At 37.3% G+C, this 16,603-nt stretch overlaps 2 protein-coding genes across 3 annotated transcripts; one reads left to right on the top strand and one right to left on the bottom strand.

The window, feature by feature from the left end:
* The first annotated feature begins 1,605 nt into the window (after positions 1-1,605).
* Positions 1,606-15,889, top strand: LOC149158275 (uncharacterized). 2 transcript variants are annotated; one of them, XR_016261671.1, is made up of 4 exons: positions 1,613-2,838; positions 4,443-4,593; positions 15,190-15,236; positions 15,519-15,889. XR_016261671.1 is itself a non-coding variant. In XM_089436168.1 (2 exons), exons 1-2 carry the CDS (start codon positions 1,837-1,839, stop codon positions 4,545-4,547), a joined length of 1,107 nt encoding a protein of 368 aa, XP_089292294.1. In that variant the 5' UTR covers positions 1,606-1,836; the 3' UTR covers positions 4,548-4,582. The 2 variants fall into 2 exon arrangements, 1 of the variants encoding a protein (XP_089292294.1); XM_089436168.1 differs by lacking the exons at positions 15,190-15,236; positions 15,519-15,889 and having other exon boundaries at positions 1,606-2,838; positions 4,443-4,582.
* Positions 8,056-9,560, bottom strand: LOC149158276 (uncharacterized). The gene is made up of 2 exons (XM_089436169.1): positions 9,389-9,560; positions 8,056-9,264 (listed from the first exon to the last, which is right to left on the bottom strand). Exons 1-2 carry the CDS (start codon positions 9,514-9,516, stop codon positions 8,775-8,777), a joined length of 618 nt encoding a protein of 205 aa, XP_089292295.1. The 5' UTR covers positions 9,517-9,560; the 3' UTR covers positions 8,056-8,774.
* Positions 15,890-16,603: the final 714 nt, after the last annotated feature.

Genomic DNA, 16,603 nt, shown 5'->3' with positions numbered 1-16,603 from the left:
ATTTCATTTATTAATTAAAATGAGCAAATATATACATAAATGTTTAAGGCCTAGTCTAACTTATAGACGAAATATCATTTTTCCTATGAATTCACCAAAATCTAGCGATACAATTTCAAGTTTTTTTGTTATTTAAAATACATTTTTGAATGCATAAATGAATTCAACAGCCTTGAAAACCTCGGAAAAACTATAATTATGCAGATTAAATAATTTATATTCAAATTTTTAAAAATCTATATTACTTTGATTAAAATTACCCAGAAAAATGATGTACTGTGTCAATGTTTAAAATCTACACATAAATCTAAATCTTATTAATAAATTAATTTTAAATAAATTTATTTAAAGTGCTGAATCCATTTATATATCTAACAATCAAAAATATATTACGAAATTCTAGATAAAAACAATTTCATTTATTAATCAAAATATACACATATTCAGCCCATGGTGTAAGGACCTCCGATTGTGGTTGCGGCTTATGGCGGGCGCGCGCTCCTCCGATTAGCGAAAACGACTAAGTGTTGAACCTCATCGCACTTGGGCGCGCATGTTATGAGGACGTGCGGAAGGTTTATATGCGATGATGGATCGGTGACAAACACACCCCAAGCCGACGATGAATGTGTAAGACTTGGGGGCGTTCATGATAATGGTTAGAAGGTCGGTCCAAGACTATACGCAAAGGTGATATGCGTATATATAAAGGGAGACTGCAATTCATTTGAGACAACTCATCTTCGTTCATCTCATATGCACAGAGGTAAAAGGCTTGCGCAGTTTTGGAGGAGGATACGCATACCTCATGTGTAGGCCAGCCTAAGTGCGAGGTGGAAGTACCTTGAGGTTTGAGGTGCGAAGGTTCAAGTTGCAAGTGCAATTTTATGCAGGATTCGGTAGGAAGGACGAGTGACCCGGGTGAGCACTCCTTCTTATGCAAAGGTGCATAAAATGATGTAAAAGGCTGTTCTATGCCTTGTTGTAAAATTATTCTAAGTATTGGCTTGGAGTTTGCCAAGCATTACTTGTGTTGTAATATTGAAGAAGCTATTATAATATATGGTTGGGTAGACTTTCTGGGAGTTGCCCCTCCCTTTGTACTTGCTTATTGTTGATGTTCTCGGTTTATTGTTCATGGTTAATAATTGAGAATGGTCTTCACTAAAGTATAAAGGATAATGCTTTATTCAATTGCAAAAACATAAGCTAAGTATGTTCATGTTGAAGTAGGGGTAGTCCACGGGTGTTAGTATTGTTAAAAAGAAAGCGCTCGGTGGTGCCGCACCTCGCTACAAGCGGTTGGAAGATCATTGCAGGTGTAGGGGCGTGACACACGGGGCTTTGGAATTGACGGTGAATAAATGCACTATTAAAGCTCCACACATATTTACATAAATATTCTAAGCATAAAAATTAATCTTACACTAATATTTAAATTTTAAATTAATTTTCATTTATATAAAAAATAAAATATCATTTAAACTTCCACCTAAATTAAATTATCGGTGAAATAAAGGTGTGGAAAACTTTCTTTCACGCAGAAGAGGATGGCAGCCCATCCGACATCCCAATCAGCGCGCTGCCTCCATTCCTCACATTTCATTTTGGTAATGAAAGGTAATTATTAAAGACATGGACGTATAAATCATCAACGCAGAGCAGCACGTGGCAAGGGTGGTAGAGCTGCCCTACTTTGTTAATTGCCTGAAACCCTAGGCACTACATAAATGAAAAGGTGGCGATGGTGAATTTTGTATGAGCAGAGAGTCTGGGTAACGCATACAGATCCATCTCTGAGGGTTGGCGAATTTAGCCGAAGCCGAATTCATCAGAATGCAATCTTCTACTCGCTATGCGTCTTCTCATGCCTTCACGAATTACAGAGGAGGTACGGCTGATCGTGAGCAAGGGTCAGTCCAAGAGGTTTTATATCTGCATTCCTTATGGCGGCAAGGTCCCCCCTTGAAAAGGACTCGGGCTGTGGATGTTTCTCCTTCTGAGGAAGGAAACATTAGCAAGCGGGCGAAGATTGAACCTCCGAGCGAGAACAAGAAGAAGAACAAGAAGAAGAAATCGAAGGAAAAAAAGAAGCGTGAAGGAAGGGAGAAGAAACAATTCCAGAAATCCTCGGAAGAAGAAACCCCAGAGGAAACCGGGAAACCTCAGGATCCCGGAAAACTCGAGGAGACTGAAAATGCCAATAAAAATTGGACTGCTGCGTCGGATTGGGACACCAACAATCCTGCTCAATCTACGGATTGTTGGGAAAATTCATCAAACAGAAAATTGGCAGAACCCTTGACTGAAGGGGAGCAGCTGCATCTCGCAAATATCAATCTGCAGCATAAGGCTGTTAGGGCTTTCAAAGACTTTTTGACGAGGGGTCGGGAGGACGAGTCCTCGGAAGAGGATGATGAAGATGAAGAAGAAGAAGATGAAGAAGATGAAGATGAGATAATGGCGATTGATGCGGCCTCTGTGCCAAGTGGCGGTGCTATAAAGAAAGAAGCCGATGCCCAGAGTTTTTTCGTGAAGCTTTTTGAGGAGGACCAAGAGCTGAGGCAATTCTATGAACGGAATTGCAATTGTGGCGTTTTCGAGTGCCTGGTTTGCGCTGCGGTCGGTGCGAAGCTCGGGAAGAGGTTTCCCGATTGCGTGAGCTTAATCCAGCACGCTATGAAGATTTTGAAGACCAAGAAGAAGGCTGCACATCGGGGTTACGGTCGTTCAATTTGCTGTTTGTTGGGATGGAATGCAGACCGGTTGCCGAGCGGGGGGAAGCCGATTGAATCTCAGCCTCGAGGGTGCATCCCTCCCCCAGATGAAAAAGATCAGGTGAGGATTGCAATTTGTTTTCTATAGTGCATTTCATGTTGTAGCTCAAGTCATAGCCACCCACTAGGTTTGATAAGATCGGCAGGTTCTAGCGATTTGGAAAAAATAGTTTCAAAAAGTTTGGGAATCTTGCGACCCAAAAACTTATGTATATGATTTAACCTTGTAGTTTTATCTTATATAATAATAACGTATTCTAATAATGAAAAGAACCCAATGTTTTTCGCTCATTACAAGACTGAGCCCTCAGCATGGGTTTTCACAGTTTCTTTCCTCGTAAATCGATGATTAAGTTGTTCTGTTTTAGCTGGTGTATCTTTTAAAGGTTCAGAGGTTTGGTATGGATTGGCATGGCTGGCTTGTTTGAAAGTTTCAAGATCCAGACAAATCGCCTAACTATGCTAGAACAAATTTACATTTTTTTAATTCAGATTTTGTAGCTTGGCATAAAATTAAAGCCAGGGAAGGAATTACCCATACTTTAAACAAGGAAGCGTTTTTTATTAAGTTTCCGGTGACAAAATTTCCTGTAAGGACGTTTATTGATGTATGATGCTCTAAAGTATTTTATCTTGTAAATTGATGATTAAGTTTTCTTTTTATTTTTCCAAATTTATTTATCTAAATTTTACCCTAAAGGTTCAGAGGTTGTCCGGATTGATCTATATGGCTGGTAAGAAAGGGCTACCAAATCTATGAAGTATGCTTCAATTTGTAAGAACAAATTTACATCCTTTTAAGACAATATATTGTAGATATCATAAAAGTCTGATCACAGGCACTCGAGAGGGTAGGAATTCCTTTGCCTCTGAACAAATCACATTTGTTTACTAAATTTTCGGAAAGGCTGTTAATCAAATTTTATTAAATTTGATTAGCCCATTGACACGGTCACAATGGTGTTTGAATTTATTGGTGCCAACATAGGTTGATTCTCGTACCGGAAAAATAATTGAATTGATTGTTGACTAGTTTCAACATAGGTTTATTCTCACGCTGCAAAAATAAAGAAACCACGCAGGTTCCATCTGCAGCAATGGTGTCTCTATGTAATTATGTACTGGTTTGGAGGTCAATGGCTGATCTTGATTGATTTGATAATTCCCCAAGATCTAGGCACCAGGTGTTTTTTGTCTTCTTCCTAGATTTTGTAGGGAAAATTTTAGGGGCTAATATTCGTAGGTGGGCTAATTTTCCATGCTTCTTCCAAAAAAATTGATTCTCTAATTTCCATTTTTTCTAAAAATGATTTGCCAAATTTTTATAGTATAAAATTAATTTACCTTAAAAGATCACCAAATTCTATACAGGTTATGCAAAAAATATTATAAATTTGAATATTTTTAGAAATATATCACCAAATGTTTTATAATTTGCACATTAGGAACTAGTAAGATTTGCCAAAGTTTCTAAACTTTCAGATAAATTTCCATCCTTAAAATTTTCCCGGGTACTATTTTGGTGGCTGCCTATCTGCAATAAATGAGACAAATGGTTTAATCCATTGATTGCGTTGCTGTGTTTTATTTATAAATGCATAAGAAGAAAATTGTCTTTAATGATTAATCCGTTGATTGCCTAAATTTGTAATTTTGGTTTTGCAGGAACCAAAGAAAGATGATAGTGGCAAAGAGAATGAACCTATTGGAGAAAATGTTTCAGAGGATGCTACAGATAAAGCTGATGATGGCAAACCTGCCTCAAGCTAATCAATCAGTTTCTTCAACCAACAACTCGGTAGCTACTTATTTTGAGGTGTGTTGCTCTATACAGAGCCTCTGAGCCTGATAATCTACAGATTATTCGTTGCTATGCCAATTAAAGTGGGGATATTCGTGGGTTTCATTCCAATCTGCTTGATATAGTCTGTCTTCATCCATGACATCTAGGATATCAGTTTGAAAAAGCTCCAATGTGGAGGCTGGCATAAACTTAGATTAAGTTTTTTCAAGATTTCCACCTTTATGTAGTTTGTGAGTGAATTAAGTTCATGTTCTCTCTAGGGGATTATAAATTTGTTTTATATCCATGTTATTTCAAAATTATTGAGCAACATAGAAGTATTGTAATGAGCAATGGTAGGAATTTTCCAGCTCCAACAATGGTCCTTTTAGCTGCATGTTATTAGATATATCTTTATGTCTGAAATGTGGTATGTTATGAGGTTTGCATGCAACATCCTGCATTGTCAACAATTTTATACTGGCTGATATATCTGGAAAATTTAAATTAAATAACCCATCTCATAAAAATTAGAGAATGTTTCAGAAAAATCCTTATAATAATTACAGGTCTCTCTAGGAGTGGAAAATAGTGTATTTTTATTGAAAGTTTACAATTATTTCACCTCTTTAAGGGCCTAATAGCTGGCTGTGTAAGGGTAAGTTTCAAAGAAAGTACTTTCTGAGGCTTTTATGCAATGACTAGAGATACTAGTAATATTCCAATATGTCAATTAGTAAACATAAGACAGCAAATTCAATGCTATCCCGAGGTTATCTGACAAGTAGCTAGGTTAGTGTGTAGATAATTCGGTTTTTGTTGTTCTTGTTATTGTTTCTCCCTTGTTTCCTAATTTCCTCACCTCATTTTTTTAATATTTAGTACAAGTGACAAATATTGGAATATTTGAAAGTTGTGAAGCAAATTTTAAATCAGTAACTAAGAATATTTTTCATAAGTTTGTAGTCCTGTCCACTTTACTTGTTTGTTTGTGTTAATGATGTCACGAGTGGGTTATTGGCTTGCTGCACTTTAGTTTCAAAGGATTATTTTCTTTGCTAATTTCAATCGGAAAACATGTTTTATTACAAAAACATTACTCTAATCTAAAATTGCTTTTTTGGAGCTGAATTGAAATTACGTTGTCAAAGAGGTTGGTCTAACCTGACATGTTAAGTCTGTATCACATTATTTGGAATTATCAGGATTATACATCACAGTATTTGGAATTGCTAAGATTAGAAGTAATGGGTGATAAAAATAATGATTATGCTAAGATAGAATATTTGGACCATAGGAGCTTTGCCAAACAAAGTTTGGGAGTTAAGAATTTTTTTTAAAAGAACAAAATAAATAAATAAATTGAATTATCTATGATGAATTAATATGCATGCAGTGTCCCCCTACCTCCACTGTCTATTTGTATTGAAACATTAATATAGAGGTTGTAAGAATGCATGAGCAGAGTGTTGCATGGGAGTGCCCTTGTCCCTACTGCTACCGCACCTGAAGTGCACTCTGGATGGGAGTGCTGCCGGAGCAGTCTTGGAAATGAACAAAAATGCTCCTGTTTGGGAGCATCAATCATGTTTGGGAATGTGTTCCCAAATTCCATGAATTGATAAATTCCTTCTAAAAATGTTCAAAGATTTGTTATTCTTCGAATAAAATGTTTGGTTATTACATAATATTGTCAAATTTCAGAGAATTCACAAAAGTAGCTTTTAAGGTGATGTGGTGCTCTAAGTTCTTAACCATGAATATAAATTAGCACCATACTTCAATTGTGTTACCTTAAATTGAAGCTAATGCTTCCTTTTTGCTAGGAAGGTGTTCTTCTCCTTCATCAAACTGAGTCTCGCCCTTAACATTTTAAACTCCCCTTTAGCAAAAAGCTTAGTCAAAATGTTTTCCGCCTATCCTTGAGGTCTGTTGGAAGCCTTCTTGTTGAAGATCATTTGCCTAGATGCTCCTTCATCCATATGCCACCCTATACTACAGACAATGTTAGTGGAAAAGCCTCTGAACCATGTAGCGCTGTATCAAATTTGGATTCTAACTCATCTATTTTGGCATTCCTTCTGAAGTTGCTGCTATTGCTAGCCCTTAGTCTTTCTTTTCTCACAGCACTACTATATGCAAAGTGACCCAACTTGTGGCACTTGAAACACTTACGGAACTTAAGCTTTTCTTCCCTTAGTTTGAAGAACATGAATCCTTTTCTACTTCCTCTCCTCGGGACAACCTAGGAGTGCTAGGTTTTTGATGTATCCTTCCACATATGAGTGCTATGTCTTAAGCTGTTCTTCTCCTTAGTTCAGAGGTCATGCATCTTCCATCTTTTTTTTGTGACCTCTATGGGTGGTGGGGTCCTTTTCTTATTTTCTCTTCTTACTTTGCCAATGAGGGCTAGGCTCTTGATCTCTGAATTTTCCTTATTTTCCTTGTGATCTCTATGGGGGACTCTTTTCTTATTTCCTCTTCACCTTGCCAATGAGGACTAGGCTTTTGATCGCCTCCACTCTGTCTGACACTGTATCTAGCCTGTCCCTGCTTGGATGAAATCATTCTAAAGCTTCTCAACAAGCACAGGCACCCCAAACAAAGGATCCCATGTTATAATTCCCACCTGTTGCTCAACCAGTGATTTTCCCAGTGATGGTGCAGCAGATAAAAGTTTAAAACAATAGAAGGTACTTTCAGCCCCTATTATTAGCAGCAATGAATAGGAGTAATGAGGGTGCAATTAGATAGAAATATAGGCTGCTGTTTGGTAGAGGGTGCATGCATGTGTCACCTTCAGTGAACTAGAGTGTTGCTTTTGTAGGTCTTCAGATCAGCCTCCCATTCAGTTCAACATCTAGTTAAGTTCTAAGTTCAATTCAGTTCTAGTTCACCATGTGTGATCTATCAAGGGGAGGGTGCTGCTATCTATTTTATTAGATTGTGCTTGTATAATAGTTTCCAATTATGCATGCTTGACTTCTTCCAGTTGAGGTGCACTTATTTGGTGTTTAGAATAGGGTTAGGGCTTGACCAGGTCACCTTCAGTTCTTCATGCATGTGAGTAACTGCATTGTACCTTCCCTCATCTTCTCATTCTCTAAGATGTAGGGCACATTACTTTGTTGTTGGGATGTTTTATGTTTTGAGCTATACTATTATAATTTACTACTTTTCAGATCTAATAAAACAACCAAGCAGATTTGATAGATTTGTTTTCCATGTATTTTCTGTTAGCAGCATGTGCTTGTAGATTAGCATATTTGAAGATTGCTATGTTGATGGGGTTTTAGTTTTAAATTTAACCTAGGATTTAGTTATCATTTTAGTGCAGAATCTACTTGGTATGGTTTGAGAATTTTCAGGGTGAAGAAAACCAATTTAGCTCCATGTACACCAACTTCTTATCCTTAACCTTCATCCCAATAGCATTGAGCCGTTCACTAAGCTTAGGGATTATCATCACGTAGCTAAACCACCGTGCTTGTATCACCTGTGTAGCAGAGATCCTGTTTCATAGGAACATTCTCTGAGAACTATTCACAGATTTATATAGAGTGATCAAGTGATCATACATATCTTTGGCCATCTACTCCATGATGAGAAGAGGCCGTTAACAAAAATTAGGGATGAGTCTTTTTGTTTTGGTCTCCTTACTGTGTTTGGTTTGTTGCAAGGGATTGATAGGTGTTGTAAGTTGTAACCTTTGTTTCGTCAAAACTCCAAAGTTCAATCTGCCTTCCAGAGTGTAAAGTTGGAAGCAACCTTTAGGCTCTAACTGCTCACACTTCTTGAGACTGATTAGTCATTCCTACATGGTTTGAACTTTGAACCAGTGTTGCACACATCGCGATCGGGATTTAATCGGCGCCGGGAAAAAAGCGGAAAAAATCGTTAAAATCGGGAAAAAATCGGAAAAAAGCGGGAAAAAATCGTTTGGCACAAAAATATTCATTTTTTTTCAATTTTTTTAATATCTAAACCATCTACAACATAAAATAAATACATTGACACATAAATATGATAAAAAAACTAATATATAAGATGTTTAATATCATTTCTAGCGCTAAAATCACACATAACATTGAATCATGTCCTGAATAGTAAGTCCTGAGTCCCAAGTCCAACTCAGCCTCAAAATATCAACAAAAAATATGATAATGTATCTCATCATGTCATAATGTCATATACAATAAAATGAAAGTCTAATCCTATTGATTTCCTCTGCCCCTCTTGCGAGAAAATGGCACAACTTTCTCTTTCCCTCTAGATGTAGAAGCTGGTGCTTGTGGTGGTGGAAATGGCAGTGGAGTCTGACGTGCTCTAGAAGCTGAAGAACTAGTAGTAGCAGCTACAGGAGGCTGAGGTGGACGGAGACCACGTCCTCTACTGGTGGTAGTGGTAGCCCGGGTAGCCCTGGTAGGCGGTGTCACCTCCTCCTCCTGCTCCTCCAACTCCTCCTCCTCCTCCTCCTGCTCCTGCTCCTGCTCCTGCTCCTCCTCCTCCTCCCCCTCATCCTGCACTAACCAATCCTCAGTGGGATCCATGAGAGGCCTCTCGGTCTCAACCCTCCATTCAGCAGTGGTGTCAATCCCATCCAATGAGATGGCTTCCGTATCAGGTGTCTTCTCTAGTTGTTTCACCCACAATCGAAGATTGTAGTAGACATAGACCATGTCATTAAGTCTATGGGACTCCAACCTGTACAAAGTTCATGAAATAATAAATTAATAATTAATATTATAAAAAAAATATTGTTTAAAACTTTAATGAATTCAAAAATTTATTTGGAAATTTGCAATATTTTAAATGTTTAAGTGTTAACCTATTGCGCTTCTTGTTGTGTATTTTTTCAAATACACTCCAATTGCGCTCACATCCCGAGGAGCTGCATGTTTGGCTGAGGATGCGTATGGCAAGATTTTGCAAAAGGGGTACTCTGCCACCATACATCTTCCACCATGCGTCTACAACAAAATTACAAATAAAATTTTAAATAAACATAAGAAAAAAATGGAATTTGTAGAAACAATGAAATTTGAAACAAAGTACATACTACAAACTAAAAAATACCTGGCATTTTAACCGTCCTATCAATGACAGCCATCTCAAAGCCAAATAAGCCACCTGACAACTTATATTGCTCAATTTGTCTAGAGATCTCCATACGTTCTTCTGAAGATCTCACCATCTTCTGGACACAGGTTAATAATCCTTCCATGACCTCAACATCAAAATTAAACCCACATGCATAAGAAAATGCAGGGTTCAGGAAAAGCCCAGCAGCATGAATGGGACGATGGAGTGTGTTGTTCCATCGCTCATCAATGACGTTCCATAGAAGGAGTTGTCTCTAGAACCCATCATCTCCCTTGTCATCATAGTAGGACCGAATGGCTTCTTTGGCCCTATCCATGGCTTCATACAAATAGCCCATTGCGGGCTTCTCACCATCAACCAACCGAAGAACCTTTACCAAAGGTTTTGTAACAGCGCACACCTCCTGCACTCCCGCCCAGAAGTCCTCCTAGTATGAAACTACTCTGCAGACGGCCTCTCCTTCTGGTTTGCGGCTCATTGACGAAGCACGCCACTCCTCTGAAAGAAACATTCTCTTCAAATCCCACATAGAATTCAAGAGGGATTGAAGAGATATGAAACTCGTCGCAAACCGTGTAATGGCGGGGCGCACCAACTCTTTGTTGTTGGTGCATTTTCTCATCAAGCTAAGCACAGATGTGTGATTGTAAATAAATTTTGTGATGCTTTTTGATGAGTCAACAACCTCTTTGACAAAGGGAATTTTCCCAATGTCCTCTAACATCAAATCAATACAATGGGCAGCACAAGGTGTCCAAAATAAAGCAGGATGCCTGTCCATAAGCATTCTACCAGCAGCAACATAATTTGCAGCATTGTCCGTTATGACTTGGACAACATTTTCTGCACCCACCTCCAAAATAAACACATCCAGCAAATCACATAAAGTTCTTGCATCTTTGATTTGATGAGTTGCATCAACAGATTTGATAAACATAGTCCCCAAGGGACAACTAACCAAGAAGTTTATAAGGGTTCTCCCCTTTTGGTCAGTCCAACCATCTGACATAACAGTGCATCCTGTTTGTGCCCATGATGCCCTAAAATCCTCCAATCTTTGGGTGCAGTCACGCTTTTCATCTTGAAGAAGCCGGCCTCTGAAATCATGAAGAGAAGGGAGTTTGTACCCCGGGCCAACACTGGCAATAGCATCAACAGTAGGTTGGAAAAATGGATTATTCCTTATAATGCTGAAAGGAATATCACTCCAGAGGAGAAATTTTGTCATCAACTTGTCAGCTTTTTCTTTTTCAGTTCTTTTTAGCATTGAACCAATAGTTGGTTGTGAACCAGGTGTGGTTCGAGGAACAAAATATGATGATGCAGCTACCGGATTGACTGACGCTGCAGTAGAACCTGTGCCACTTGGCCCACTTCCTTCAGCTGACCTTTTTAGTTGCCTTTTGAGTTCTTCTTTGGCGTCTCTAGTGTGCTCTAATTCTCCCAATGCTCTCATGGCTTTTTGGATAATTTCAGCATTTGTCTTTAGACAGGGCCCCACATCACGTCCAGGGATTTGTGCAAGGTGGAACTTCAACCTGTACACCCCCCCGAATATTTCCTTTCCACACAACTTGCAATACAAGTTTTGTCTATCATTCGGAGTTTTAGGGTCACCATATTCCCAGAAAGGATCCAATTTCCTTGGCATGTTTGTTTTTGAATTTTGAATTTGCAAACCTATGGAAAAATAAGGATTAGGAAATAGGAATTTAGGATTACATAAATGATAATAGTAAATACAAATTACAATTTAGCATTTGCAAAATTACAAGCTAATTATTTCCAAAATCCCAATTTCTAAACCCAAGTTACCCAACCAAATGCCAAAAAACAATGAAAAATAAAAAAAAATAAACAATGTTTAAAGAAAATGAGAAAATAAAAATAAAAAATTGGTTCTCATAGTCATAACAAATAACCCATCCCAAATCAATGAAAAATTTCCAAAAATTCTTTAAAAACAATGAAAAACAAAGTTTTTATAGAACCAAAACAAAAAAAAATTAATCTACATACCTGGTTTATGGACAAATTGGTGATCTTGGCTTGGATTCCTCCTAAAATCGCTTGGATTCGCTCCCAAATCCGACGGCAACCCTCTCCCTCACTTCTTCTCCTCCTCCTCCGCGCGGACTGCTGAATGAAATAAAAGAAAAATCGATTTTCTATATAAAACGCCCGCTGCCCGCGCCTCTGGCGATTTTAACATAAAAAATCGCGATTTTTTCGATAAAAATCGTTATAAAAAAAAGTGGCGATTTTTATGTATAAAAATCGCGATTTGAATCGGCTAAATGAAAAAATCGCGCTTTTACGATAAAATCGCGATTTTATCGCGATTTTAACAACACTGCTTTGAACACATCTCAAACAACCAGATCAGCTGGAAATAGAAACAAATCAGTGACCTATCACAAGGGCAGAGTGCTGTTGTTAGGCATAAGCAATACTTAATTACAAGCATCTCATCCTCAACCTTTTACAGGGACTTGTGCCCATCTCAGGCATGCACCTTTCCAATCTTTGGAGCCTTATAGGCATCACACACACTGATAATCTCCTGCAGCTCACTCTCTAAGAAGGCAGCCCTGTCCATACACTGATCTTGGAAGATTGCAGGTAACGTGTCCTGATAAAATGTTCAATTACGCTGCATGGTGCATGGATCTGCACTTAATATGAACAAAATTATAGATCTATGAATCAGCAATATTTAAACACCTCTCAAAACTATGGGCTATATGGACTCAAAATCTGGGCTGTGTATTCACAAGTGCAGAGATTTTGTGCTTCGAGAAATTTAAGACTTGAAACTATATTTACTTAAATCTGCTTAAAGCAGTAAACTGGGGATTATGACAGGAAGCAAGTTTTCCTTATTCTATCGCACAATTTTTATACCTCAATAGACATTACAAACGGGCAGCGAAACTGAATTGTGTTTCGCACTTCTATCTCGACCTTTTTTTTTATAGATTTAATAGAAGGCTAGGATTGCAAAAATATACCATCTACTGCCTAATTTAAAACAAGAAAAACTTTCTAATTACAAGAAAGTACTTTCTAAATACATAAAAACTTTCTAAATACAGAAAAACTTGCACTTATCTAAACTGAAAAATAACTGCCAAAGATGGCACATGCATGTTCAAGCCTGTATATGCCTTAATCTCAAGGCTGCCTACTGAAATATGGTGTGCCTCATCAACACCGGTGCACAGAGATACAAGGCAGTTTTGGATCTGCTGCTGAAGTGCACCAAGGTGAAGGAGGACTGCTTCTGGGCCAGCTATAAGTGAACAGTAATTAGGGTGTGAAATCATAGACCGTTGACCTTAAAATGGAAAATTGGCTACATATGCTCTTTTTAATCATTATGAAGATTTTAATTAACGTTTGTTTAATGTTCAATGGAAATGCACAATCATTAAGAAGATTTAATTACAGAATTTTTTAATGTTTAATGGAAATGCACAAGAAGTTCAAATATAGAGGTAAATATGAAATATGAAGAGAGGTAATATCATGCGGGTGCAGGTTTTAATGAAGACTTATCTATGCCCGTAAATTGAAATCTTTTTAGCTTTTGTTACTTTATGAAGAACTTGTGCCAAAGCTGGCTAAGTACAGTCTATCTGCATGCCATTATGTTCTACTGTTTATTACATGTCAGAGTGGGGAAAGGGGTTATTCATCCATTTTGACGATAGATTAAATATGCTGATATAAAATGCTTGTTCTACTTTACGAAGATTAAGCTGAAGTTGGCTAGCCTGTACCAGCTTTCCTTCTTTTAGTCTTATAAGTAACCTATAAGTAGTATTGCTGTCCTTCATAACATATTTTCTGCTGCTTAATGTATTTGTATCTGGCAAGTTTAAGTGGAACATGGATGTATTTATACCTTAATAAAAAGAAATTGACATGGTTCACTAAACATATGAGCCCAAGTGTTCTATGAGATATAGGAAAAATAAAACTTTTGGAAAATTAAGGCTTGCATGTTTTGTATATGCTTATGAAGGCTGTGATCTTACATGTTCCTAGATTAAGATCCTAAAATGTGGATCTGAAAAAATATGGTTTTTTTACCGAGGAAATGTCTGAGCAAATCCATCTGAAGGGATCACATCTTGCTGGCTTATTAGCAGGGCATAACCCTGAGGGCATTGAGGAGAATTGACCCTGTGACCTCTCATTAGCGAGGTGCTCTTAGCAACAGGAACTCGACCAATTAAGCTAATCCTCGGGGCCGGATCTGAAAAATATGATATTTTAACAGATCTACTATAGCCACCAGGCTATTTTAAGCTATATTGAAAATGAATTATCTGTTTTTCAGAATAATTAATTTTTACTTTTTATTCTAAATATTAGTTAACTATCAACCGATAAACTACCATGAAATGAGAAGTAACAAATTTCATCCAGAAGCACATGTGCTAAATTATTATACGTCCTTTGTGAAGAGTTTCCGCTAAACCTGGCTGATTATGATATACATAACACCTAGTTGTAGTGCACTTTGGCTGCAATCTCGCAAGCGAAATTCTCAAATCTAAGGTTTTAAAGAAGATGGTATGTTACCATATCTGGAATAGCTACCAATACCATGTCATTTATGAAACCTTAACAGATATCGCAACTTGTGTTATTTCAGGAAAAACTGTATTTGGTTGAGGGAATTGGGCCTTTACTACTATTTTGTCTTTGGTTTGTCCTTCTAAGAGAAGACTTGGATTCCGGAAATGTTGTGTCAAGAAACTTGTTTTCGCTGACAGAATTGGTTATGAGATTTGCTACTTCTATTCTATTTTGGTTTTTCCTTGTAACAGAAGGTTTTGGATTCTGGAAACTCGTGTTTTGTTAGAAAACTTGTTTTTTGCGAGCCATTGCTACTGCCATCCTCTCTTGGATTCTCCCTGTAAGGGAAGACTTTATATTAAGAATATGCGGTATCTATATTAAAGGAATAAGTAGGGAAACAAATGAGAATTACAAACACTATTTGTAAATGCAAGACGGTCCCCAAAAGTTAAAGACAAGTCCACGTCTTTGTTAGAAACATGATTTTGTCAGAAACATCTGAATAAATTTACTTGCTATGTTTTCAAGGTCTGGGCTATGCCTGCCGATATTCCAACGTTTAGGTACTATTTGTGCAGAGTTATTCATCAACTTGAATTCAAATTTGAAATTATGATGTTTGTTTTTCAATCGAAGATGATTCACTTTATGTTGAAATTTTGAGCTGTTTGCAAATGTTAGTATTAGTAACCAGTGAGGTTTATCAGAAAGATAGCAACCTGTTGAGTGAGGATTTCTTTTCTACTCCAGTAGGGGCTTCTTGTTTGTCAGGTTTCCTTTAAAGTATGGGAGAAATTAAAATAGTTAAAACATATGGCCAAATGGGAGCTTCTGCAAGAAGCGAAGAAAAGTGATTATTGGTTGTCGTTTCCATCTCGGACTAAATGATTTATGGCAATAATTGTGTGGTTATATATCTCTGCTGAAATTGTGTAGGACACGTGTGAGAGAACGGAAGGAAATACTCTGCAGCACATGCACAGGTGAGAGAATTTCTCCTAGACACACGGATCCAGAGTTGATTTTTTCGGGTTGAAAAATTGATTTTGTTGCCTCAAAAGGAAATTCAGTTTCAAAAGGTTTCTCTAGTCAATTTGGTGTCTCTCTAGATGCTTCGGTTAAATCCAAAAATAGCGAAGCTCAGATATGACAATTTTAACATCGGTTTGTATCTGGGTAAAAATAAACACAGCACAACAATGGTGTATAAGATGGTATTCTGAATTTTCAAAACGTTTTTCTGATTTTGTGCTTTTTTGTGGCAGCTATTGCTATCTGAACTGGCTGTTTTGAACTTCAGAGTGCATTGCATAGAATTGGTGCGGAAAAAGCTGAATGCAGTCTAAGGGAGTTGCCAGATAACATTTTTGTGTTTGGATGAAAACATAACCATGTTAATGGAAGCATTTTGTTGACAAGAAGTCAGGCTTCCTCTTTAGTTGTAGGCTCAGATGAACTCTATCCATTGGCCATAATTTTAGTTGACACTTTTTCGGTGTCTTTTGTACAGTTGCTTTTGAGAGTAATTGCTTATTTATATATTGGCAAATGTTTAAGCGAAACTGTTGGTGTCAAAATCTGTAATGCAGGAGCAATATCTAGACAAGCTATTTTTTAATCCTTTGTTCCAATACTTCTGTGTATGCGTATCTTTCAAATCTCATATATTGAATGGTTCTATCTTGGGCTGTTCTTAGGCCGAATAATCAGTGACACTCTTATTATTACTGACAATTTTTGTTCGTTCTAGTTTTAGGGATTTGGCATTTTGCATGTTTTCAGGGAGGCATGCGGTGAATTTGCTTTTCAAGAAGCACATATTAATTCTTAATGTTCAATCTGAGATGCAACTATCTTGGTCGAGAATACTTGTGACTTTATGAAAAAGCAAATTCATCTTTTTTGGTTTAATTTAATTATAAATTGTGGAAATTCTAGTGTTTTATTCTGAACAAATTACCTTTTAAGTGCATATGAAACCAAAACCATTCTAAGATGCAATGGTGAAGAGTTTTTGTGACTTTCAAGCATTTATTAGAAAGCAATAAAACTTTTTCTTAATCATAGAATTTCTGGTGTTTTATTCTGCACAAAATACCTTTTCAGTGCATATTAAACCAAAACCAGTTTCCTCTGGGCAGTCTATGTTGATAAACAGTTATCCAATTATAACATGAGCAAGTTGACAATATAGACGGGGGCATGCCAGGTGGGAAAGTGGCTGTGAACAAGCACAAATGTTCTTGCTGTTTAAACCTCAAACTGTATGTGATATTAATGGCCCTTTTGAGCACTTGCTTACTAGCTCTGGATTGGTCTTTTTTGTATTTTATTTTTTCTTGTTACCTCT

This window comes from Pinus tabuliformis, chromosome 5_2 (genome assembly GCF_031772625.1).
Source record: "Pinus tabuliformis cultivar Carrire ecotype Pingquan chromosome 5_2, CPIR1, whole genome shotgun sequence".
Lineage (NCBI taxonomy): Eukaryota > Viridiplantae > Streptophyta > Pinopsida > Pinales > Pinaceae > Pinus > Pinus tabuliformis.
This window is presented reverse-complemented; position numbering and strand designations above follow the sequence as displayed.